This window comes from Phalangium opilio, unplaced genomic scaffold (assembly GCF_054372755.1).
Source record: "Phalangium opilio isolate 3A_F unplaced genomic scaffold, DU_Popi_V2 ptg000232l_1, whole genome shotgun sequence".
Lineage (NCBI taxonomy): Eukaryota > Metazoa > Arthropoda > Arachnida > Opiliones > Phalangiidae > Phalangium > Phalangium opilio.
In genome coordinates this window covers 2,472,102-2,499,880 of record NW_028324223.1, presented here as the reverse complement: position 1 = coordinate 2,499,880, position 27,779 = coordinate 2,472,102, and the positions used below count along the sequence as shown (strand labels likewise).

The 27,779-nt window shown below is 39.9% G+C and overlaps 1 protein-coding gene across 1 annotated transcript; it reads right to left on the bottom strand.

Moving 5' to 3' along the window:
• Positions 1 to 26,724, bottom strand: LOC149612787 (uncharacterized). The gene is made up of 5 exons (XM_089858254.1): positions 26,301 to 26,724; positions 1,899 to 4,623; positions 1,752 to 1,851; positions 1,636 to 1,705; positions 1 to 1,592 (listed from the first exon to the last, which is right to left on the bottom strand). The coding sequence occupies exons 1-5, from the start codon at positions 26,722 to 26,724 to the stop codon at positions 1 to 3; spliced, it is 4,911 nt and encodes a 1,636-aa protein (XP_089714380.1).
• Between the last annotated feature and the right edge of the window lie 1,055 nt (positions 26,725 to 27,779).

The following is a 27,779-nucleotide window of genomic DNA, read 5'->3' as shown; positions in this document are numbered from 1 at the left end:
CTACGCGGGTGAGTACCAAGCGGGGGTTTTCAATGGTCGTCCATACGATGACGTGGGTGTCTGGACTGTTCTTTGTGGGAAAGGTGGAACGGTTGGTGGTCGAGATTTCATTAGAGCAGTTGGTTGTGGGATCATCCTTGGCCCGGTCTCATCACGTGTTGACGTCTCTTGCAGAGATTGTCTTGATGGGTTCTCGATGTGTGATTCTAAAGGGTGGTTAGCATCTACTTCATGAGTATCGGGTAGATTGGGGAGGATAGATGATTGCTGGGAGTGATCTGTCAATACACTGGAAGATCTCGGAGACCTCGTCTCTGTCACAGCGACCGGTTTGTGCGCATAATGAGCCACTTTAGGTGTTTTGTTGAAAGCTTCTTCAAGAAGGTTAGCACGTGAGTCGTGTTGAAATCTTTGTTCGTTAATCCTTCTCGGAATTGCTGGTTTATTTTGATTATCAGGTTTTCGTTGAATTTGGTGGCGAAGGTGAATTCTTGATCGCCGGAAAATTTGATTTTGTTCCGTTTCTATGATGTAGGAATCTGGGGAGGTAGCTTTTTGAAGGATTATTGCCGGTTTCCAAGAACGTGTTCCCACGAAGTACCAGACTTTCTCCCCTATCTCGAGTGGACGTAGATTTCTGTGCGGTTTCGTGTCAGCATGTCTTTGCATGGTGAACTGTCTGTGTCGTAGTCCAGATATGATTTCTTGTGTCGGAAAATTCGGGTTGAGTGATGCGTCATTCATTGTGATGGGACTACGAAGTTTTCTCCCCATTAGCATTTCTGCCGGTGTGAGAAGATTTTCCAATGGAGTCGTCCGGTATTCTAGCAAGATTTGATTGAGGTCTTTGCCTTCAGGTTGCGATTTAGCTAGGTAGTTCTTTAGCGTTTGGACCATGCGTTCTGCTAATCCATTACTTTGTGGGTGATAAGGACTCGATGTGATTTGTTCCACGCCCCATTTTTCGAGAAATTTCGTAAACATGTATGAAGAGTAGGGTGGTCCATTGTCCGAAAGAAAACGTCTTGGAATACCATGGCGGGCAAAATTTGGTGTTAGGAACTTGATGACAGCTTCAGCGTTCGTGGTTGTCAATTCTTGGGCTTCTACATATTTCGAAAAGTGGTCAATCAGAAGGATATAGTTTTTAGAGCGGAATTTGAACAGATCAGACGAGACCGTGTGCCATGGATGTGGTGGAATTGTCAAGGGCTGTAAGGGCATCGCAGTGTTTGCGCGTTCTCGTTCCTTGCAAACGGGGCAATTTGCTATAAATCTGGTAATGTCGGCAGTCATGGTCGGCCAGTATACATTCATTTTGGCTTTGGCGAGACAAGCTGTAACACCTTGATGTATGGCGTGTATCTGCTTCATGGTATCTCCTTGTAGTATTGCCGGAACCACCAGACGATCGCCTCTGTATAGGAGTCCGTTCTGTGAGTGTATTTCCTCCTGTAGTGCCCAGAATGCCTTTACGCCAGGAAGACGGATTGACTTGTGATGCAAGGGCCAGCCATTTTCCACGTAGCTTTGAATCTGTTGCAGGTCAGGATCTTGATTTCTTGCATGTTGGAACTTTCGGAGTCGGTCATCTGAAAAAAAGAGTGGTCAGAGCATATATTGTTGCGGCGGGACCTTCCAAAAAGTCCGTTGTCATTGTGCAGTTGGGTTGAGGTACTCTCGAAAGGGCGTCAGCGATGAAAAGCTTGGTACCAGGAACAAAAATTAATGTCGGGTCATACCGCGCCAACCGCAATGTTAGGCGCTGCAGCCTCGGAGAGAGAAGATGGAACGGCTTCCGGATAATGGTAAGCAACGGCTTGTGGTCTGTCTGCACTGTTAGTGGGGCGGCTGCCACATAATAATGAAAATGTTCGCATGCATATAATATGGCAAGCAGCTCCTTTTCAATTTGAGCGTAGCGCGTTTGGGCGGATGTAAAGGTCATCGACGCGTATTCAATCGGTTTGCCTTGCTGCAGAAGTACGGCACCAATTCCATGTTGACTAGCGTCGACGGATACAGTGTTATGTAGTTTGGGATTATAAAATGTTAACACTGGCGCTGAAGTGATGGCTTGTTTCAAGTCGTCATAAGCGTCTTGGTGGGTTTCGTCCCATCGAAATACTGTGTCTTGTTTGAGAAGAGGTCGTAGGGGAGCAGTTCGTTCGGAATATCCAGAAATAAATTTTGCCATGAAGTTAACCATGCCCAGAAATCTTAGTAGTGCCGGTTTGTCCGCTGGTGGTGGTAGTTCTCTGATCGCTCCAACTTTCTCCGGATCAGTTTCGACGCCCTTGGGAGATATGATATGACCGAGATATTTGATGCGGGTAACGGCTAGCTGAATCTTTTTGGAATTAAACTTCAGTCCTTTTCTTTGCGCCCGTTCCAATACTGTACATAGGATTTTGTTGTGTTCTGCTTCGTTTGAACCGTGTATAAGGAAGTCGTCTGTGGCAATTCGTGTTCGAGGTATATCGCCAAATATAGAATTCATTGTCCTTTGGCAGTATTCAGAAGCAGTGGATATCCCGTAGGGTAGACGCGTGAATCGAAAATTTCCAAATAGCGTTGAAAATGTGCACATTCGAGAGCTCTCGGGTGTAAGTTCGATTTGCCAAAAGGCCGATTTGGCATCCAATACGGTGAAAACTTGGGCGTCAGATAACTCTGAGAAGATTTGTTGGGATGTTGGCATGGGATAGTGTTCTCTTAATAGTGCCTTGTTTAAATTGCGCGGATCCAGACAAATGCGGATGTCATTGCCTGGTTTGGGAACCACGACCATTGGATGAAGCCATTCTGTGTGTTCGGTGATAGGAACTATGACCTGTGCAGCGACCATGCGTTGTATTTCGGCTTGAACCCGTGGAATCAGTTGGATCGGGATTTTTTGGGCTGGTGTTCTTGTTGGGATCGCATCCGGGCTAAGTTTCATGTGATATTGTCCAGGGAGTTTTCCTACCGTGTCAAAAACATCAGGGAATCTCTTCATTATTTCTTGTGGCGTGCTAGTCGCAACATCAGGTGGCACTGTGCAAGAATGTAGGGACGCGGTAGCTTGCGGTGGAGTCCTAAAGCCAACGGCTGGTTGGAGTGCCATGAATGGGGGAATTGCGCTATGTTCATTGTGCGGTAATCTTGTGATTAGGCCGAGTTTTCGAGATGCACTCGCACCAATGATATGAGTTTGATCCTTTGGCGTTATATAGAAGTCGAGCGCTATTGAGGCAAGGTTTGAGGAGCAGATGAGTTGAGTCATACCAAGAACTTCGACAGCATGCCCAGAATATGCTTTGATGATGTGTCTTGGGGTTAACATGGCGGGTCGTGGATGTAGCCGAGCGTACAGTGCTTCCGGAATAACATTGACTTGAGAGCCCGTATCGATTTTAAAGGTGGTCGGTGTATTCGCCACCATGAGTTGTGCCCGCCAGAGATGGTCATCTTCCAGATTCGCAAATCTTGCGTGTAGTGTCAAAGAAGATAAGTACAAGAATTCGTTATTTTGTTTTGGGTGGTTGTGGTCATACATTAGTTCGTCTACACGTCGGATGTTGTGTCCGTGTTCTTCGTCAGTGGAACGGGAAGGTGGTAGATAAGCATTAAGTTCATTAATGGCACGACAAACAGTTGACCAGTGGTTCGGTCCTCCGCAAGCCCGACAGGTGGATCCCATTGCGGGACATTGGTGTGACAGGTGTCGCAGACCGCATCGTGTGCAGGTTGGGTCTGAAGTTGTAGGATTCTGGCTTGGGCGACGTCGTGGCGGCACAGCGGATCGAAATTGCGAGGTTGGGCGGAAATTGTTTCTGTCTGGAGGGATTTGGTGGTAATAGTGGTTGCGAGTCCTTGGCCGACCCCGTTGTGCCTGAAATTGGCTTGTAGATTGGCGGTCGCGCCAATGTTGGACGTTAGTGAGGCTATTAACTTCATGTACAATAGAACATTCCTGCTCTGGCTGGCCGTGTGAGGAGGTGAGTATGGATTTTGTTGGATTGATTACTTGGGCCTGCTGCATGGACGTTTCCTCAGCTTGGGCTATGGCTATAGCTTGGCTCAGCGAGAGTGGTTCTAGTTTTAGTAATTGTTTTCGAACCTTGGCATTGGTCGTTCCTATCGCAATCTGGGTGGCTACCAGCGAGTCCGTCAGGTTGAGTTTGTCCAGATCACATTGGGCTGCCAGGGTTTTGATTTTCGTTAGGTAGACATCAAATGGTTCGCCTGACTCTTGTTTCGTTGTAAAGAACTTGTACCGAGAATAGGTTACGTTTTGATATGGTTTGTAATAGGTATCGAAGGCATCATAGACGTTTTGTAGCGTACGATTGACGATGGTAGATGGAAACGAGAGCGTTTTGTAAATCCGTAGTCCCTCCGTACCGATGACGTGTAGAAAGACGTTAAGTTGCAGTTCATGTTCTTCCTTGTTAAGTTTTGAGGCAATTGCGTAAATTTTGAAGCGTTCCTTGTAAGCCTCCCAGGCTTCTGCTGGACTGTTCCCAGGTGTAAAAGGTTCCGGACTTTTGAAGGAGGCCATCATATTTGTAACGATACGCGAGTGGGTGGTTGGGCACGAATTATAAAAAGACCCCACTTCTGACACCACGTTGTGGTTTTCTAATTGATTAATTTAATAAACGTTTGTGCATAATAAAAGATTAATTTGATACGATAAAAAGTACGCGTTGTTACATGGTAGATGTTCTTAAGAGAAGTGGTTCCTTCAAATATCTCTACCGATTAAGAAGACTCGGTTTCACTCTAGTTTAATCTTATGTCAATAGATAAAATAGTTTTTTAACTTAGTTTTTTACATAATACAACAGTTTGTTTAATTAATATTTGGTAACTTAGAAAACTGAAAGGCTTGTAATATTTTGAGGTGAGTGAGTGAGGTAGGTCATAGATTCGAGAGGAGGTAAAGCGAGGGAGGGGCCTGGTGAGTGAGGTGGCGCTGCTGTCAAATTTGGGCTTAGTAATGCAGATTCAATAAATAGGAGTGCCTAGATGGAATAGGTCCTAGCTGCAAAATTAATTAACCACCACCGAGTGTACTTATAACTTCAATTGACTCGCTCCCCCCGTTCTCCTTGAGTCGAACTATATTTGACAACATGGTCCACAAAAACCGCTATGGAAGCTATTATAGTACTACTTTCTCTTTTTCAATACCAGCTCAGAGCTACCCTGGTATGGCGGATTAAGCAGCAACAATTCTAGGAGAGCGATAGCTCTCTTAGATAAGACCTCATACCGACTTTAATGTATAAGGATGGTTTTTTGATTGGTTATAACTTTTTTTGTATCGTATTAACTGCTTTGAAAAAATTCCACAGAACTACAATTCGGGCCCTCAATATGTGGTTAAAATTTCAAGAAGATCCACCCATTAGTTTATTGTATAAAAAATAAAGTTGCTAAGGGTGGTTTTCATTTCCATAAAATTAATCAGCCCTTTTGGTGAAAAAGTTAAATTTTCCCATAGAAATAACATGGAGTTTTTTTCAAATTTCGCCATTTTGTGGCCACCCTTTTGAAATGAAATATTCGTTTGTTACGTTTGGGAATGGTTTTATATCAAAATTTAAACCTTTTTCTAGGACCATTTTTAAGGTTTTTGAGAAAAATTAATTTTAAGTATGTTTAATTTTAAATTTTAAAAACTACCCCAATCTGCGATATTTTAGCATTTATACACTGTTTTATTGGGAAATATCAGCGAGACCAATGTTGGCATTTTTTAACGTATAGTTGCCTCATAATAATCCGATTGTTTCTTCTTAATGCCTTTTGGTTGGAATGGCCTATCGATAGTGAGATAAGACGGCTTTAATATTGCTGCAGTGACGTTGACGCGGCCGCTACAGCGACGCAATCAAAACAAACGGGTCTAAATTGTCGCGGATATAGTCAAATTGAGACTAGCTTAATAAACATTTTAACTTTTCCCTGCTAATTATTCTGGATTACCAATAAAAGATAATTAAACTAGACTCCCAATTAAAGATAAAAAAACTAGATTACGAATTTAAATAATTAAAGTAGTTTACCAATTAAACGTTCTTAAAATAAATTATCAATTAGAGTTAATTAAACTAGTTTACCAATTAAACGTTCTTAAAATAAATTATCAATTAGAGTTAATTAAAGTAGACTACCAATTAGAGGTTATTAAACTAGATTACGAATTAATGGTTACTAATTAAATTACGAATTAATGGTTACTAATTAAATTACGAATTAATGGTTACTAATTAAATTACCAATTAAGGGTTACTAATAAAATTACCAATTAAGGGTTACTAATTAAATTACCAATTAAGGGTTACTAATTAAATTACCAATTAAGGGTTACTAAATAAATTATCAATTAAGGGCAATTAATCTAGATTATCAATTAAGGGCAATTAATCTAGATTATCAATTAAGGGTAATTAATCTAGATTATCAATTAAGGGTAATTAATCTAGATTACCAATTAAGGGTAATTAATCTAGATTACCAATTAAGGGTAATTAATCTAGATTACCAATTAAGGGTAATTAATCTAGATTACCAATTAAGGGTAATTAATCTAGATTACCAATTAAGGGTAATTAAACAAGATTACCAATTAAGGGTAATTAAACCAGATTACCGACGACCGGTAATTAAGCTAGATTAACGACGATCGGTAATTAAGCTAGATTACCGACGACCGGTAATTAAGCTAGATTACCGACGACCGGTAATTAAGCTAGATTACCGACGACCGGTAATTAAGCTAGATTACCGACGACCGGTAATTAAGCTAGATTACCGACGACCGGTAATTAAGCTAGATTACCGACGACCGGTAATTAAGCTAGATTACCGACGATCGGTAATTAAGCCAGATTACCGACGATCGGTAATTAAGCTAGATTACCGACGATCGGTAATTAAGCTAGATTACCGACGACCGGTAATTAAGCTAGATTACCGACGACCGGTAATTAAGCTAGATTACCGACGACCGGTAATTAAGCTAGATTACCGACGACCGGTAATTAAGCTAGATTACCGACGACCGGTAATTAAGCTAGATTACCGACGACCGGTAATTAAGCTAGATTACCGACGACCGGTAATTAAGCTAGATTACCGACGACCGGTAATTAAGCTAGATTACCGACGACCGGTAATTAAGCTAGATTACCGACGACCGGTAATTAAGCTAGATTACCGACGACCGGTAATTAAGCTAGATTACCGACGACCGGTAATTAAGCTAGATTACCGACGATCGGTAATTAAGCTAGATTACCGACGACCGGTAATTAAGCTAGATTACCGACGACCGGTAATTAAGCTAGATTACCGACGACCGGTAATTAAGCTAGATTACCGACGATCGGTAATTAAGCTAGATTACCGACGACCGGTAATTAAGCTAGATTACCGACGATCGGTAATTAAGCTAGATTACCGACGATCGGTAATTAAGCTAGATTACCGACGATCGGTAATTAAGCTAGATTACCGACGACTGGTAATTAAGCCAGATTACCGACGACTGGTAATTTAGCCGTATTACCGACGGCTGGTATTTAAGCTAGATTACCGATGGACGCGCAACGGCCTAGGACTTTTTCTCCCATATTTTGTAAACAATTTTAATTAATTCTAGGAGAGCGGTCGCTCTCTTAGATAAGACTTGATACTGCCTCTAATGCTAAAGGAGGGTTCTTTGATTGGCCGTAACTTTTTTCGTATTGTGTTTGCTGCTTTGAAATTTTGCCAGTGAACTAAAATTTGGGCCCTAATTATGTGGTTTAAATTTCAAAGAGATCCAACTAATAGTTAATTCTATAATGAAAAAAGTTGTTAAGGGTGGTTTTAGAATCCATAAAATTAATCAGACATTTGGTGAAAAATACTATATTGTTCCATAGAGATAACATGGGATTTTTTTGAAAAATTACCTTAATTGGGATCGTGTATAAAGAAAACTAATCATTCGTTACGTTTGGGAACCATCTTAAATGAAAGATAACAGTCCATAGATGTGCCTTTTCTTAGTTTCATTAAGATCAATTAAGTTTAAGTATTGATTTTTATCATTATTAACACATACTCTGACTTACGTTGTTTTGGGTATAGGAATTACGGCGTTTTACCACTGTTAGAGACATGCATTTTAGCCCTAATTTTTTATATTGGACTTACGGCGTTTTTGTCGTGATTCACGCCGTTAGAGGGATATTAAGCAAGAGAAACATGGCGTTTGAGCTCTTGTAGGTGCTTTGCCCGGGTGCTTGTGCGTGCTTGTGGATACTTGTAGGTGCTTGCGGGTACTTGTGGGCTCTTTTAGGTGCTTGTGGGTACTTGTGGGTACATGTAGGTGATTGTAGGTACTTGTGGGTACTGGTGGGTGCTTGTAGGTACTTGTGGGTGCTTGTAGGTACTTGTGGGTGCTTGTAGGTACTTGTGGGTGCTTGTAGGTACTTGTGGGTGCTTGTAGGTACTTGTGGGTTCTTGTGGGTAGTTGTGGGTGCTTGTAGGTACTTGTGGGTACTTTTAGGTACTTGTGGGTACTTGTGGGTAGTTGTGGGTACTTGTGGGTAATTGTGGGTACTTGTGGGTTCTAGTAGGTACTTGTGGGTACTTGTGGGTGATAGTAGGTACTTGTGGGTACTTGTAGGTACTTGTGGGTACTTGTAGGTACTTGTGGGTACTTGTGGGTGCTAGTAGGTACTTGTGGGTACTTGTGGGTACTTGTGGGTACTTGTAGGTACTTGTGGGTACTTTTGGGTACTTGTAGGTACTTGTGGGTACTTGTGGGTACTTGTGGGTACTTGTAGGTACTTGTGGGTGCTTGTAGGTACTTGTGGGTTCTTGTGGGTAGTTGTGGGTGCTTGTAGGTACTTGTGGGTACTTTTAGGTACTTGTGGGTACTTGTGGGTAGTTGTGGGTACTTGTGGGCAATTGTGGGTACTTGTGGGTTCTAGTAGGTACTTGTGGGTACTTGTGGGTGCTAGTAGGTACTTGTGGGTACTTGTAGGTACTTGTGGGTACTTTTGGGTACTTGTAGGTACTTGTAGGTACTTGTGGGTACTTGTGGGTACTTGTGGGTGCTAGTAGGTACTTGTGGGTTCTTGTAGGTACTTGTGGGTACTTGTAGGTACTTGTGGGTACTTGTGGATACTTGTAGGTACTTGTGGGTACTTGTGGGTACTTGTGGGTACTTGTAGGTACTTGTGGGTACTTGTGGGTACTTGTGGGTATTTGTGGGTACTTGTGGGTACTTCGGGGTACTTGTAGGTACTTGTGGGTACTTGTAGGTATTTGTGGGTACTTGTGGGTACTTGTAGGTATTTGTGGGTACTTCTGGGTACTTCGGGGTACTTGTAGGTACTTGTGGGTACTTGTAGGTATTTGTGGGTACTTGTGGGTACTTGTAGGTATTTGTGGGTACTTCTGGGTACTTGTAGGTACTTGTGGGTACTTGTGGGTACTTGTAGGTACTTGTGGGTACTTGTAGGTATTTGTGGGTACTTCTGGGTACTTGTGGGTACTTGTGGGTGCTTGTGGGTACTAGTGGGTACTAGTGGGTACTTGTGGGTACTTGTGGGTACTTGTAGGTACTTGTGGGTACTTGTGGGTGCTTGTGGGTACTAGTGGGTACTTGTGGGTACTAGTGGGTACTTGTGGGTACTTGTAGGTACTTGTGGGTACTTGTGATTACTTGTAGGTAATTGTGGGTGCTTGTGGGTACTTGTGGGTACTTGTGATTACTTGTGGGTACTTGTGATTACTTGTGGGTACTTGTGGGTACTTGTGATTACTTGTGGGTACTTGTGGGTACTTGTGATTACTTGTGGGTACTTGTGGGTATTTGTGGGTACTTGTGATTACTTGTGGGTACTTGTGGGTGCTTGTGGGTATTTGTGGGTGCTTGTAGGTACTTGTGATTACTTGTGGGTGCTTGTGGGTGCTTGAAGGTACTTGTGGGTACTTGTAGGTACTTGTAGGTACTTGTGGGTACTTGTGGGTAATTTTGATTACTTGTGGGTACTTGTGGGTACTTGTAGGTACTTGTGGGTACTTGTGGGTGCTTGTGGGTGCTTGTAGGTACTTGTGGGTACTTGTGGGTGCTTGTAGGTACTTGTGGGTACTTGTGGGTGCTTTTAGGTACTTGTGGGTACTTGTGGGTACTTGTAGGTACTTGTGGGTACTTGTGGGTGCTTGTAGGTACTTGTGGGTAATTGTGGGTGCTTGTGGGTAATTGTGGGTGCTTGTGGGTACTTGTGGGTAATTGTGGGTGCTTGTGGGTAATTGTGGGTGCTTGTGGGTGCTTGTAGGTACTTGTTGGTAATTGTGGGTGCTTGTGGGTGCTTGTAGGTACTTGTGGGTAATTGTGGGTGCTTGTGGGTGCTTTTAGGTACTTGTGGGTGCTTGTATGTACTTGTAGGTACTTTGCCTCCTCCATAGGATTAACATTCCACTAAGTTTTGGAAGCTCGTAACTCTGGTTATATTAGATATACGGGCATATCCTTTGATTATGTAATAGTACTATTTGCCCCTTCTCTCCTTCGTAAAAATTTGCTCCATAGGATACTCCATATACACCTACGGCACCATAGTCCTCCCAGCATCCTCAGCGGTTAGGTAGGGTCGTACTGGACGAAATTGTAAAGGGCGCTCCCTCTATCTTCAAAATAGAAGCTAGTTCTCATACAAATAAAATGGCGCTACGCGGCAGCACTTAGCAATCGCCTACCAAGGGTAGGGGCGTGCGCGAGGTACATTGGGAGAGATACAGTTCTGCAGGTCGCCCATCATCATTTCCAATCCATCTCAACTCCCTTATCCCTGTCCCAACCCCAGCGATTTCCAACCACTAGCATAGCCCACTCGATCGCGCTCTCTTTTCCCCGGCTACATATTTTGAAGATGGCACTTTTTAGGCGTATTAACATTCTTGGATCATCTTTGTGAACTTTTAGGGTAGCCCTGGCTATATTTTGTTTAAGGTTTTAAGCTTAATATCAAAAAGTTTATGCTACAAAAAAAGTTTGAAATTGACAATCTCGGATCGTCTTTGTGAAATTTTAAGGATATCCGAATTTCATATTGGGCTTATGACAATTTTGAGCGAATGTTAAACGGACATAAATCAGCATTTTTAAAATTTTTTAAAAATTGTCAATTTGGTCCTATTTCTGGAATTTTTAGGGGGGCGCCTCGCGTTTCAATAAATGATTGTAAAAAATTGTACTATGTTAATTACAATAAGAATACAAACTTTTAATGATATAGGTTTTTTTTTGAAGTATCATTATAAATAAATGTCTGATTGAGCTAAAGTTATGGTCCCCTTTATACATGTTTCTGCTAAGTGCAGATTTTGAAAATGTAAAACAGTTTCTTAACATTCTTAATTAAAATGAAGACTGAAGGAACAGATATTAATCAAAAATGTCTTGATTAGAATCAAGACCTAAAAAGTATCGATAAGACTGAGGTTATCACTTGTCTGAAGGATCAGATATTAATTTTTCTTTTTAATTGAAACTTAAATGCATGCTTAAGAAAAAACAACGTTCCATTACCGTTTTCCGTTGAAATAAATTATTTTACTGCTAATCAATTTCAAAAATTTACTTATCTCGGCTTTTCGACCACAATTCCATTCCCCGAAAACATTTTATCATTACATTAATTACTTTTGGGAGATAACGTGTTCAAATAACCTATAAAACAATAAAAAACTGTAATAGCGGTCTGTTTAGCCATGAAAACAACCTTTTAAAAGTTACAAGTACTATAACCCTTTCTAGACTAACAGGACCTGAGCAAACTATAGCTTAACCTTCTACTAGTACGACCAGGGAGAATTGATGTAAACTGGAGTTGAAATTTCATCATGTGCGACCTGCGGCCCTGAAACTCCCCCATAGTCCCAGTGTGTGCAGAACATAATTTTTTCGCTGTTATCTGCCAAAATCAATCTTTCTAGGTAGTGTTGCCTCCTCACTTGAATTTTTCATGATATATTAAGGTTTGAACGAACAAAATTCTAGATTACTATTTTCACTACCATGTCCCTCTGCTAACTGGAAGCAAACTTTCCTCTCTTTTTGCTGCTCATTACCGGTGCCATTCCCTTGACTTTATATTAGTTATAACTAATGAGTTTATTTATTTCAAACAAAAATATTAAAAAATGGATTCTTTTTCCTTTTGTGCTACTTTGAATTTACAAATGTATATAACGTTGTGCCGTGCCATGTCAAATAGTCTCTAACCATTGTTAGAAACTAGAGAGAGAAATTGGGCAGTAACACTGATCATGCCCTGAACTATGAGAGAGAACAATACGACGGTTGACTAAAGTACACTTGATATTACATCATTTTGCAAAAACCGCGAGTAAAAATCTTACTGCCCCTATTGAATTTGGCGCCATTGGTTTTAGAATAATTAAAATGTTCCACTGCGAAGCGTGCCGGTCTCGAATGGGGATGTAACGTCTTTAGGAACGCTAAACCATACACGTACTCTCCCAAAAGTAATTAATGTAATGATAAAATGTTTTCGGGGAATGGAATTGTGGTCGAAAAGCCGAGATAAGTAAATTTTTGAAATTGATTAGCAGTAAAATAATTTATTTCAACGGAAAACGGTAATGGAACGTTGTTTTTTCTTAAGCATGCATTTAAGTTTCAATTAAAAAGAAAAATTAATATCTGATCCTTCAGACAAGTGATAACCTCAGTCTTATCGATACTTTTTAGGTCTTGATTCTAATCAAGACATTTTTGATTAATATTTAAACGACTTTAATCATTCTGACTGTAATAGATACAGTTGGCTGAACGCAATAACTCTAAATCATTTTACCGTAACAAATACGGGCATATTTTAGTTGTACCAATTCATACCCGGTTGGGCTCTCAACAAAACCTAAACCTATCTTAAATAGACGAACCAAAAAAACCACAAACACACGCGTAGCGTATAATTCACGTTAATATTTGTTGCCATGGTTACGTAAAGTCATAAACCCTAAAACAATATACGATTTCGGTTTTTGATATAAATACAGTCAGGAGTAAGATGAGACTAGAAGTACTGAGCTAACCAAATTCTTCACTTGGCGCAAGTGAATATTCTTGATAAGACACCAACGGTTGGCCCTCTGGTAGCGGTTTCTGAATTTTCCCTTGCAAAACGTGACACGCTCGCGCGTGGCGGTAGACGGCCGAACTAGATTCAAGCACCCGCTTCGTCTGTGTTCGGCGGCTTTAGGTTGAGGGGAAGGGGGTAGGAAATGTTTTTGGAACTCGACCAATTTTTTTCTCAGTCTAGTGTAGGCGCGATGGAAGCGACATAAAATCCTCAAATTTGTTCACTAATGCCAGGATCTACTACCAATGCTAGAGCTCTTTACTTCTAGTCTCATCTTACTTCTGATACAGTCTACCAAACTGAAATATGCGCTTGGAAATAAGGTTTATTTGTCGGGTTTTTTTAAGGTTGAGATTAAACCATGTATAAGGGCGGGGAACATGCGAAGTTAAATGTCGTTATGATACACCGAATCTAGCTTTGAATTGTGGTAGAAATAAAAATTCTGGGAAAATATTGTAATAACGAAGTAATGATTTTTTTTTTTTTTGGTTTTTAAAGAGAAACAAACGCTATGCATGAAGCGTGTTTCATATTTACTACGGGAAATCCCGTGTTTTCACTATTTAAAGGCGTGCGATGAATTCGCTGGAGGGGTAATAATACATACTAAATATTCCTAGCTATCCTATAAATATTTGAACAGAGTTAATTTCGAGTCGGAAACCGGCGTGTTTTGCGTTTTGCCAAGCGAACTAAAAGGGGTTTTGACGTATATTTGAATAGTACGTTAAAAGAGCTTCAAAATGGCGCAAACCCCGTCCAAATCGAGTCATAAATAAGGAAGTTTGAAATTTTCAAACTTATCTCCCCTCAAGTGTATGCCATTTTTGAGTAATTTTCATCAAAGTTTCAAAGATAGTTTGTAATCACATACATAATTAAGTAGTACAAGAAAAGAGCTTTAATTTGGCGCAAACCGCGTGAGAATCGAATAATAAATAAGGAAGTTTGAAATTTTCAAACATGACCGCAAGTCATTTCTCAAGTATTTTCAAACTTCTTTATTTGTTATCCGATTTGGACGCGGTTTGTTTCATTTTGAAGCTATTTTAAAGCTCAATCCAAATCTTCAAGTAAATTAATAATATCTTTTTAATTAACACTCTTAACAATCATTAATAACCCATGAAATTCATGGTTACCACAAAAATTTAATTTTCAAAACTTTCCCAGCAGATACTGTGGCAACCCTGATATTCTTCGGTTATAGTAATAACGTAATGGATCAAATTATCGCTAATTGCTTTGGGGCACGAGATATATAACTAATATAATTACAATAATTGCCGTAATTATAATTGGAAATTAAAGGATGAAGGTTGTAATTTGAGTGTTTTTCGTATATAACCCAGACATTACCTGACTCGATTCGGGCTGCAGCAATTTAACATCATATTAATCAATAATTTCCTTTCAAAATTTCCATCGCAAACTCATAATTAATCACAAGTTATAGAACTATATTACTTCCGTATAAAATACAACCGTCAACGAGAAAAACCTTTCATATACTAACAAAATGAAATCACATCTTAATTTTTATCACTGACGTCACCAATTAAAATTAACATCAAATAGATAACGTTTATCTTTTCTTTTCTTTTCTTGAAGAAAAAATTGGATAAAAATGATTTGTTATCAATAAAAATATGTCAATATTCAATATGTAATTTAGAAGCATAAGTAACATGATAAATATAAATCATACATTCATATCTCTTTCGCTAAGCCTAATCTACTTTTGAAAGTTAACTTTTTCTTTTTTGGCGCGAAATACCAACAGCCCGCCAAAAAGATTAGGCCCGTAATCGTTAGGGTCCAGCCAGCAACCGAAGGTAAAGAAAAGCCCATGGAAATCTCGGTATGTATGCGTGAGATTTGTTCCTTGGAGGAAATAATGAAATGGAGTCATTTCTTTATACATATAACCAGCCATAAGTTTGTAAGTGATATGTTATGTTCCATAAGTTTGTTTAACTAATCTCTGGTCATGACAAACTGAAAGGCTTGTAATTTTGAAGTGAGTGAGTGAGGTAGGTCATAGATTCGAGGAGGTAAAGCGAGGGAGGGGCCTGGTGAGTGAGGAGGCGCTGCTGTCAAAGGGGGCTTAGTTATGCGGACTAAATAGGAGTGCCTAGATGGAATAGGTCCTAGCTGCAAAATTAATTAACCACCACCGAGTGTACTTAAGACTTCAACTGACTCGCTTCAACTTTCGTTCTCCTTCTCGAACTAGTTATCTCGAGGTCGGCCTATTTCGCCTCTCCTCCGTCGGAAAATATGACTGTAATTTTCTCTTCATTCGCGTCGCGCTGACGTGCACGAGTTTTCAAGAACCAATGAGATGCTGGCTGGTTGTAATTTAGAGGCGGCGGGGATTAACTTCGGAGACGTCTACGTTTGGACTGGAGATAAAGCTGCTAGAAATGTGGCGCGAATTTATTACACCTTCTCCCTAATAAACTAGATATCGCTTCTTGATAATATTGTACTCTTGTAAAGTGGTAGTGAACACTATTATTAGAAGTATGTTTGCTTAACCCGTCTTGAGTATAGGCAAGATAAGTTACCCCTCTTAAGACGTCTCTATTGGCTTAAATAAACGCGTATGGGTCATCAATATACACGGACGGACTTCTAAAAGCACCCAGCACCCCTATGCTGACTGCACCAAAGTATTTATACGAAGAGACACCACTCGGTATAGCTTAAGTATTAGGACAAACATTCATTTTGACTTCCTTGGCTACCGCAGAGAGAAATAAACCGGAGGTTTCTTTGGTAGATCAGATACTGAAGGAACACTATATTCAGGTTAACATAGGTGTATTGAAACAATTCTGTGGCAAAACATCTCAACTACCTCATCATGGTGCTATTGCTAGGCCTCGGCTAGAATTGATCTAGTTTGAAAATAAGCTAGGCCACAGCCAGCCACACTTGCGGAAAGGACCCCCATAACCCTAGAGAGCGGAGATGTCCTCGTCCTCCCACGCTCCTCCAGCCCCCCCCCCCTCTCTCTCTCTCTCTCTCTCTCTCTCTCTTGGATCCTTCGGTAAGATTAAGTTGATTGCGAGACATTAAGACAGTTGTATACTAATCGAAACAAGTACTTCTATACCATCGGGGTCCTATTTTGGGGAAGCGAAAGCGAGCGAGGACCGTATTTGTTGTATTTGTTCAATTCGACCTCTTAGCAAATTAAAGCCTCTCTGTAAGTCCATCAGAAATATCTTTAATCATTAAAATTAGTTTCCTTCGGCTTTAATTATTCCACAGGAATGTAAGGGACAGTTTCCTAAAGACATTTAGGCTTAGCCCAGATGCATTTAACGAATCTTATCATGGACTTTGTTTATAAAAAAAGCCAGAAAATTAATTACTTTATCTTAAAACTGAGTGTAAAAATAGACCAATATTTCTAAATACTACAATACTTCCTTTCAATACAGCAGGAATGCATACAACTAATAGGAATAATTTTGATTTAACGTATCTAGGCGGATTTTGTGGGATGAGTTAGCTAGACTAATCATTACTTATGAAGAATTTTAAGTCACGAATTAATAATCTATCTCCCTGCTCCTTGCACACGCCTAGGAACTCGCGTTGCAACCCAACCTAACCGAAATTTCAGTTCAAGTCCAGCCCACAAAGCCGGCATAGAAATTAACAAGGGTCACAATAATTCCAATTAGTTTTATACATTCCCAAATTTGAGACAGAGAGAGAAAAAGGACCGGGGGAAGGAAGGCACGTCTAACTAATCAAAACTTTGGTCTCTGGCTTTTGTCGTCATGGGGGTTTCCCCGTAATAGCCTTTCAACCCAAAGTTCATTTGTAATTTTCGCCGTTAAGGTTTAAGCTTAAATAAATGCATACCACCTTTCAGGAAGCCGAGGCTTAAGGCGCGTGGCTTAGTTGACAATCTTAAGCGTTTCGGTAATCACACACTACTCAACTCCAGTAAAAAAGGCGTGGTTATTCAAGCAATTAAGTTAATTTTGCCCTACGTTCAGGGCCCGATTAACAAAGGCTTAACATCCATAACGAAGATTGTCTAGTTCTTGCACGTGCAACCCCCCTTTTCACCCCTTAGGATCAAGAATAGAGCTCGAGAATCATATCACGTGATACCCTCCACCCCTCCCCTTTTCCACGTGATTCCTTTTTGAATTTTAAAATTTGAAATTTTTAGGGTTAGATTTTTTGTTAAGATACAAGGTTTTAGGCCTAATTTTTTGTTGGAAAATTGTACGATATTTATAAAATAAAGTAGTACATTAACATTTTGGTGCTCCGCCCAGCAATCATAGCGTGAACACCTGACATAAACGCTATCTATATAGAAAACAAGTTGGGAAAACCAAAATATTACCTCTCCGAGGAGGACTACTTACAAACTTACTTACCCAGATATGGCAATGTTTCTTTTTTTAAGAACAAATACTGAAGTTAAAATTTATGAAATATTAAAGCAGTATACAAAGCATAGCAAATATACTGTAAATCAGACATTTTACATCCAATAAGGATATACTTGTACACATTAAAATCATACGATGGGGGAAAAACGGGAAATGAAGAGCTAAAACTTTGGAGGGATATTACCTTTACGTTTTTGTAAAGGCCAAATTTTCTACTCCTCAACTGTATACCCTCTATGTTCAAAGCCATATTCACAACAGGGTTGCCATGTAAACACTATCCTCTCGTTTCACCTCAACGATTTTCTTAGTTTGTCAACATGACTGTTAACGTTACATAACACCAAAGCTTATTTGTGGCTACACACACTGGAAGTAAATGCGCACCATAAAAAGCATGAAAACACGAAGCTATAATCCGATTACGATCAGACCTTTCACTGGTCTGGGCTGCGTCCAGCAGAGCTCCCCAAAATGACAGCGGATTTTGGAAACGTTTACCGGTGAGATCTGTCGTCATAGCTTTTCTCCGGTCATCGGTGTTTTAAAAATGACGCTAACGCAATAAAGCGTGCAAGGTACCAAGGCTTAACAAAAATTGTATGATAACATATTTAAAGAGATAGATAACAACGTCTTTTATAATTAAAATTAGAAAGTAACATGTCTCTTAAAATTCTCGCGTGATCAAATGGTTTCACGCCAATTAAATAGCTATAGTCCCATCAGAATCAGCAAGAGCTATTTGTATTAATTCCTCCATGTTTTTTCGCCAAGCTGAGAACTACGCGTTAAACGTCACGTTTTCCAAAAACCTGACTATTTTCTTTGAGGACCGCGCTGGCTCAGCGTTGAGCACCGTGACGTCAAATTCAATAAAAAAAAAAAATCCCGTCCTGTAGGACACTGCTAACAGCGCTGAGCTCTGCTGAACGCGGCCCAGATATCTACCATGATTATAAAACCTAAGCCTAATTATTTAAAAGTGTATTTAACTTTCGGCTCACTCTGAACCGTTAATGTCTCTGCATTAAAGAAACGAAAACCAAACCCAAGCGTTTACTTTTTGGTTCACTAGGCCTATTGACAAACAAAAGTTCAATTGACCAATATCGTTGCGTTCTTCTTGAAATCACTATAGAAAGGATTATGCTATAAACAGATGTAGTATAGCTTAAGTAATATATAAATATCCATTTCAAATAACAATATTAAAAAACATCCTTGGAATATCAAAATGAAACAGAGCTTTAAAGCTTCAAAAGTACTAAATGCATCGTAATTACGAAAAAGCTTTCCACATATTCACTTTATATTATGGTAAAAGTGAATATTAAGGTTCTGTAGGATTTCTTAACACATCAAAACAAAGCGAACTGCTAACTCGGCGCACTAGTGTGACAACGGACAGACACACAGACAAACAAGTTGGGAAAACCAAAATATTACCTCTCCGAGTCAAGAGGAGGCCTACTTACAAACTTATTTACCCAGATATGGAAATGTTTCTTTTTTTAGAACAAATACTGAAGTTCATTTTATGAAATATTAAAGAGGTATACAAAGCATAGCGAATGTACTGTAAATCAGACGACATTTTACATCCAATAAGGATATACTTGTACACATTAAAATCATCCGATGGGGGAAAAACGGGAAATAAAGAGATAAAACTTTGGAGGGATATTACTTTTACGTGTTTGTAGAGGCCCAAAATTTCTACTCCTCAACTGTATACCCTCTATGTTCAAAACCAGATTCACAACAGGGTTGCAGTTTAAACATGACACTTCTAACAGCGCTGAGCTCTGCTGAACGCGGCCTAGATTTTCACCATGATGCTCTATTCAATTATAAAATCTAAGCCTGATTATTTAAAAGTGTATTTAACTTTCGGCTCACTCTGAACCGTTAATGTCTCTGCATTACAGAAACGAAAACCAAACCCAAGCGTTTACTTTTTGGTTCACTAGGCCTATTGACAAATAAAAGTTTATTAGGCCGACATAGTAGCGTTCTTCTCGTTATTAATAACGAAAGGATTATGCTATAAACAGATGTAGTATAGCTTAAGTAATATATAAACATCCATTTCAAATAATAATATAAAAAAATATTCTTGGGATATCAAAATGAAACAGAGGATTAAAGCTACAAAACTACTAAATGCATCGTAATTACGAAAAAGATTTCCACATATTCACTTTATATTATGGAAAAAGTGAATATTAACACATCAAAACAAAGCGAACTGTTAAAGCGGCGCACTAGTGTGAAAACGGACAGACACACAAAGACAAAAAAATAGACTGCTTTTTAACTTTTCCGTATTAATTTTGAATTGAGAAACAAGATTATCTTAAATATTAAAATAAATATAATTAATATTTAGTATTTTCTTCGTTAGTTGTTCGCCTTATTGAGCGTTACATCGTTTTAAAAAAGAATAATTAAACAACCTTGAGAGACTTGACTATTATTGACATTTGAAATGAAGCATCCTCCTGTTGCTTCGCCTTGCTCAAATAGGTAGTATATAAAGGATTCGAATAGCAGCTGTAGACAAGAACATCGCAATTGCGTGAACCTTGGAGGAAGACCCCTCCATTGGAAGGCTAGACGTTTCTCGTAACCCTAGCCGATCGCCGCGTATGTCTTAACCTTAAGGATGATGATGGAGTAGAAGCCAGGTGTACAGACTGGTGTCCATGTGGGATGGACAAAAACAAAGACCAGATGATGGTGGTGTTAGAAGCCAGGTGTACAGACTGGTGTCCATGTGGGATGGACAAAAACAAAGACCAGAAGGTGGTGGTGTTAGAAGCCAGGTGTACAGACTGGTGTCCATGTGGAATGGACAAAGAATAGAAGATGGTGGTGTTTAGAAGCCAGTAAGTACAGACTGGTGTCCATGTGGGGTGGACAATTGAACAGAGTTGTTAGACAGGCAATGGAGTAATAGCCTGTAAGTGGAATACAATTTCCGGGACTGTAAATGCGGTCTGGAAATTGAATACACGTTTGCTCCGATTTGGAAACTGCGAACGCGGTCACGTGGGTGTAACAACGGGCAGACAGACACACAGACAGACAGACAGACAGACACACAGACACGTCGAAATTAGAACCTCTCCGTGACATACGTCACTCGGAGAGGTAAAAAATAGACTGCTTTTTAACTCTTTCCGTTTTAATTTTGAGTTGAGAAACAAGATTATCTTAAATATTAAAATAAATATAATTAATATTAAATATTTTCTTCGTTAGTTGTTCGCCTTATTGAGCGTTACATCGTCTTGATAAAGAACAATTAAACATTCTTGAGAGACTTGACTAATATTGGCGTTTAAAATGAAGCATACGCCGGTTGCTTCGCCTTATTCAAATAGGTAGTATATAAAGATTTCGAATCGCAGCTATGGATAAGAACAGCGCAATTGCGTGAACCTTTGGTGGAAGCCCCGCCATTGGGAGGGCGGACGTTTCTCGTTACCCTGGCCGATCGCCACGTATGTCTTAACCTTAAGGATGATGATGGAGTAGAAGCCAGGTGTGCAGACTGGTGTCCATGTGGGATGGACAAAAACAATGACCAGAAGATGGTGGTGTAGAAGCCAGGTGTGCAGACTGGTGTCCATGTGGGATGGACAAAAACAATGACCAGAAGATAGTGGTGTAGGAGCCAGGTGTACAGGCTGGTGTCCATGTGGGATGGACAAAAACAATGACCAGAAGATGGTGGTGTAGAAGCCAGGTGTACAGACTGGTGTCCGTGTGGGATGGACAAAAACAAATACCAGTAGATGCTGGTGTTAGAAGCCAGTAAGTACAGACTGGTGTCTATGTCGAATGGACAAAGACCACAAAATGGTGGTGTTTGAAGCCAATAAGTACAGATTGGTATTCAAATAGAGTAGACAATTGACTAGTCAGATGAAGTAATAGTGGCCAGTTGATTTGTGGATAGATTCAAGTTTTGAAATTTCCGGGAACTGTGAATACGGTCCAGAAATAGCGAACACATTTGCTTCAATTCGGAAACTGCGAACGCGGTCCCCTGGGGTGTAAGTCAATAACAACAGACAGACACACACACACACACACACACACACACAGACACGTCGAAATTAGAACCTCTCCGTGACATACGTCACTCGGAGAGGTAATAAAAATAGTTCCAGCGGGCGGGAAAAATAATCACACTAATGCTTTTATAAAACACGAGTACGCTCACAACAACAAGTCAAGATAAACAAGTTGGGAAAACCAAAATATTACCTCTCCGAGTCAAGAGGTCTACTACTACAAAGTTATTTACCTAGATATGGAATTATTTCTCTTTTTACCTCTCCGAGTGACGTATGTCACGGAGAGGTTCTAAAATCGACAGGCATGTCTGTGTGTGTGTGTGTATGTGTGTGCGTGTGTGTGTGTGTGTGTGTGTGTGTGTCAGGCACTTTCACCCCAGGGGACCGCGTTCGCAGTTTCCGAATCGAAGCAAATGTGTTCGCCATTTCCGGACCGCATTCACAGTTCCCGGAAAATTTAAAACTTGAGGCTATCCACAATTCGCCTGGCCACTATTACTTCATCTGACTAGTCAATTATCCATTCCACATGAACACCAATCTGTATACATTGGCTTCTAACACCACCATCTTCTGGTCTTTGCTTTTGTCCATCCCACATGGACACCAGTCTGTACACCTGGCTTCTACACCACCATCTTCTGGTCTTTGTTTTTGTCCATCCCACATGGACACCAGTCTGTACACCTGGCTTCTACACCACCATCTTCTGGTCTTTGTTTTTGTCCATCGCACATGGACACCAGTCTGTACACCTGGCTTCTACACCACCATCTTCTGGTCTTTGTTTTTGTCCATCCCACATGGACACCAGTCTGTACACCTGGCTTCTACTCCATCGTCATCGTTGGGATTAAGACATTCGCGGGGATCAGCTAGGGTTACGAGAAACGTCTAGCCTCCCTAAGGTGGGATCGTCCACCGAAGGTTTTCGCAATTGCGGTTGTTCTTGCTTTTAGCTGTAGTTCGACACCCTTATATACTACCTATTTGAGTATGGTGAGGCAACCGGCGTATGCTTCAATTTAAACGCCAATGTTAGTCAAGTCTCTCAAGAATGTTTAATTGTTCTTTATCAAGACGATGTAACGCTCAATAAGGCGAACAACTAACGAAGAAAATATTTAATATTAGTTATATTTATTTTAATATTTAAGATAATCTTGTTTCTCAACTCAAAATTAAAACGGAAAGAGTTAAAAAGCAGTCTATTTTTTTGTCTGTGTGTGTCTGTCCGTTGTCACACTAGTGCGCCGAGTTAGCAGTTCGCTTTGTTTTGATGTGTTAAGAAATCCTACAGAACCTTAATATTCACTTTTTCCATAATATAAAGTGAATATGTGGAAATCTTTTTCGTAATTACGATGCATTTAGTACTTTTGTAGCTTTAAAGCTCTGTTTCATTTTGATATTCCAAGGGTGATTTTTCATATTGTTATTTGAAATGGATGTTTATATATTACTTAAGCTATACTACATCTGTATATAGCATAATCCTTTCTATAGTGATTTCAAGAAGAACGCAACGATATAGATCTCTTGAACTTTTATTTGTCAATAGGCCTAGTGAACCAAAAAGTAAACGCTTGGTTTTCGTTTCTGTAATGCAGAGACATTAACGGTTCAGAGTGAGCCGAAAGTTAATACACTGTTAAATAATTAGGCTTAGATTTTATAATCATGGTGGAAATCTGGGCCGCGTTCAGCAGAGCTCAGCGCTGTTAGCAGTGTCCTACAGGACGGGATATTGTTTTTGAATTTGACGTCACGGACGGTGCTTAGCGCTGAGCCAGCGCGGTCTTCAAAGAAAATCGTCGGGTTTTTGGAAAACGTGACGTAAAACGCGTAGTTCTCAGCTTGGCGAAAGAACATGGAGGAATTAATACAAATAGCTCTTGCTGATTCTGATCGGATTATAGCTATTTAATTGGCGTGAAACCAGTTGATCACGCGAGAATTTAAAGAGACATGTTACTTTCTAATTTTAATTATAAAAGTTGTTGTTATGTATCTCTTTAAATACGTTATCATACAATTTTTGTTAAGCCTTGGTATCTTGCACGCTTTATTGCGCTAGCGTCATTTTTAAAACACCGATGACCGGAGAAAAGCTATGACGACAGATCTCACCGGTAAACGTTTCCAAAATCCGCTGTCATTTTGGGGAGCTCTGCTGGACGCAGCCCAGACCAGTGAAAGGTCTGATCGTAATCGGATTATAGCTTCGTGTTTTCATGCTTTTTATGGTGCGCATTTACTTCCAGTGTGTGTAGCCACAAATAAGCTTTGGTGTTATGTAACGTTAACAGTCATGTTGACAAACTAAGAAAATCGTTGAGGTGAAACGAGAGGATAGTGTTTACATGGCAACCCTGTTGTGAACATGGCTTTGAACATAGAGGTAGAGGGTATACAGTTGAGGAGTAGAAAATTGGGCCTTTACAAAAACGTATAGGTAATATCCCTCCAAAGTTTTAGCTCTTCATTTCCCGTTTTCCCCCCATCGGATGATTTTAATGTGTACAAGTATATCCTTATTGGATGTAAAATGTCGTCTGATTTACAGTATATTTGCTATGCTTTGTATACTGCTTTAATATTTCATAAATTTTAACTTCAGTATTTTTTCTTAAAAAAATAAACATTTCCATATCTGGGTAAGTAAGTTTGTAAGTAGTCCTCCTCGGAGAGGTAATATTTTGGTTTTCCCAACTTGTTTGAAGTAAAAATTTACGAAATATTGAAGCAGTATTCCAAGCATAGCGAATATACAGTAAAGCAGACGACATTTTGCATCCAATAAGGATAAATCTTGGACACATGGAAATTAGTTAATGGCTAAAAGAACAGGAAATGAAGTCTACGCTTCACCTGTTTACCCTATATTCTGATAGCTACATTCACAACTGGTTAGCAGTGTAAACACTATCGTCTCGTCTCACCTCAACAATATTCTTAATTTGCCAACATGAGTGTTAACGTTAAATAATACCAAAGCTAAATTGTAGCTAGACGCACTGATAGTCAATGCGCACCATAAAGAGAATAAAACTCTGTAGTTTAGCCCTACTAATCTAACTGCCACCATGATCTTTTCTTCTATTATAAAATCTTAACCTGATTATTTAAGAGTGTATTTAACTTTCGGGTCACTCTGAACCGTTGATGTCTCTTCATTTCAGACACGAAAATCAAAACCCAAAGTTTACTTCACCTCAGGCCTCAATTATTTACTCTATATTTCACTAAGCTGATTGCAAGTAATACTGGATATACCCGCCGGAGTTTAGATCTTAGCTTTCTTCATGAAATTACTAAACAAAGGATTATTCTATATACAGATGTAGTATAGCTTAAGTAATATATAAACAGCCATTTCAAATAATAATATTAAAATTAATCTTTGGAATATCAAAATGAAACAGAGCTTTAAAGCTACAAAAGCACTAAATGCATCATAATTACGAAAAATATTTCATCATATTCACTTTATATTAAGGATAAAGGGAATATTATGGTTCAGTAGGATTTCTTTACACATCAAAACAAAACGAACTTCTATCGCAGCGCACTGCGGCACTAGTGTAATAACGGACGGACACACACAGACAATAACATAGACTGCTTTTTAACTCTTTCCGTATTAATTTTGAATTGAGAAACAAGATTATCTTAAATATTAAAATAAATATAATTAATATTTAATATTTTCTTCGTTAGTTATTCGCCTTATTGAACGTTACATCGTTTTAAAAAAGAACAATTAAACATTCTTGAGAGACTTGACTAATATTGGCGTTTGAAATGAAGCATACGCCGGTTGCTTCGCCTTACTAAAATAGGTAGTATATAAGGGTTTCGAATCGCAGCTATGGATAAGAACAGCGCAATTGCGTGAACCTTTGGTGGAAGCCCCACCTTAGGGAGGCCGGACGTTTCTCGTAACCCTGGCCGATCGCCGCGTATGTCTTAACCTTAAGGATGATGATGGAGTAGAAGCCAGGTGTGCAGACTGGTGTCCATGTGGGATGGACAAAAACAATTACCAGAAGATGGTGGTGCGTAGAAACCAGTGTGTACAGACTGGTGTCCATGTGGGATGGACAAAGACTAGAAGATGGTGGGGATTTGAAGCCAGTGTTTACAGACTGGTGTTCCATGTGGGATGAACAAAGACCAGAAGATGGTGGTGTGTAGAAGCCAGTGTGTACAGACTGGTGTCCAAGTGGGGTGGACAAAGACCAGAAAATGGTGGTGAGTAGAAGCCAGTGTGTACAGACTGGTGTCCATGTGGGATGGACAAAGAGCAGATGAAGGTGGATTATAGAAGTCAGTAAGATGGACAAATGACCTGAGGACAGTGGTGTTAGATAGGCGATGGATAATAGCCATTGTAAGTGGAATACAATTTTCCAAATTTCCGGGAACTGTAAATGCGGTCCGGAATTTGGGAAAACGTTTGCTCCGATTTGAAAACTGCGAACGCGGTCCCCTGGGGTGTAAGTCAATAACAACAGACTGACACACACACAGACACACAGACAGACAGACAGACATGTCGAAATTAGAACCTCTCCGTGATATACGTCACTCGGAGAGGTAAAAAGTAGGGACGAAATTACTTATCACGTTAATTGAGTTTTCATGTTGTGGGACAGTCATCTCAACTGTTCTTTGAGGAGTGGTATTTTGCTCTTCGTTTATTCTTTCTTTTAATTGATAGTTTTGTTTTTGGGGACAATCTCGAGCCATATGGTCCGTAGAATTGCATACAAAGCATTTAGGCCTAGCTGATTTAAGATACGATTCAAGGGGTAAGGTTACTTCTTGCGGTCTACTTCTTTTATTTGGGCAGTTATAAACAAAATGTCCGTATTCCTTGCAATAGTTGCAAAATTTGTTGATGAAGGGGTTTCGGGGTTCGTTTGTTCCTTGATTTCTAGGGTGTAAAATTCCCATCACTGGTTGAAGTTGCTTTACTACCTCTAAAAGTTCATCAACTGTGGTACAAGTTTTCAGGTTCAATAGGGCTTCATATTCGGGCATTAATCCAAAAATTATATGGTCTAATCGAAGCTTGCTCAGAGGGGATAGAGGGTAATTCATCATATATGTTAATCATATCCTGCACATAATCTCCAGGACTCTCATTAGGTCTCTGCCTTCTTGTTTGAATTTTTCTCTTGATTATTTTGGAATAACCGTCTCCCAAATATTTTTCTTTAAACTTATTTTCAAAGTCATTCCAGGTATGAAAATGATTAATATTTTTCCAATACCATTTCTTAGCTTGTCCTTCGAATGCTAGGGGTATATGGGTCAATAATTCTTGAAGTGTTACGCTTGTTACCATCCCATACTCGTACGCGCTGTTATAAAGTGAACTGAACTGAACTAAATTAAGTGAACTAAACTTTGTACTCTTTGCTAAAAAACGATGTGATACTCCGTTCTCGGAGGAAGCTTATATAAGCGTTAACGAGGTGCGATGTCGGGACTCTTGAATCTAGTCATGAATAAATAAAGTTACTATACTGCGCAATAAGTCGTCGTTTAATCACAAAACATAACATGGTGATAGAGGTGGGATATCATTAACGAGACACCACCCGCCTCGCGTTTATCAGTTTATATTTCGCGATCGCGTTCGCCAAGGGTTAAACCTAACAACGCTCTACGGAAAATAGGGCTGTCGCGTCTCCGGTTATTTATAACGTTTATCGCGGCAAGTCGGATATTTCTTCGCATCTCCCGTTATCATGTCATCATTCAAGAGTCCCCCACCTTTCGTGCCCGGTAATGATCCCGCTACGGCATGGTGTGAATACAAGGAGGGGTATGTGATCTATGCTACAGCTGCCAAATTAGGCCTAGAAACAGTCGCGATACAAAGGGCCACGTTCCTGCACATCTTAGGCCCGGCGGGCCGCCGAATTCTCAAGACCCTACCCATAGCGGAAATCGACGACGCTAGGACGGTGCAAGTAATTCTAAACGCTTTTGACGCCTATTACAAACCATACAAGAACCTGCTTTACTCCCGCTATTTATTTATGACGTCCGTACAACAAGAAAATCAGACATTTGACGAATTCTTCACG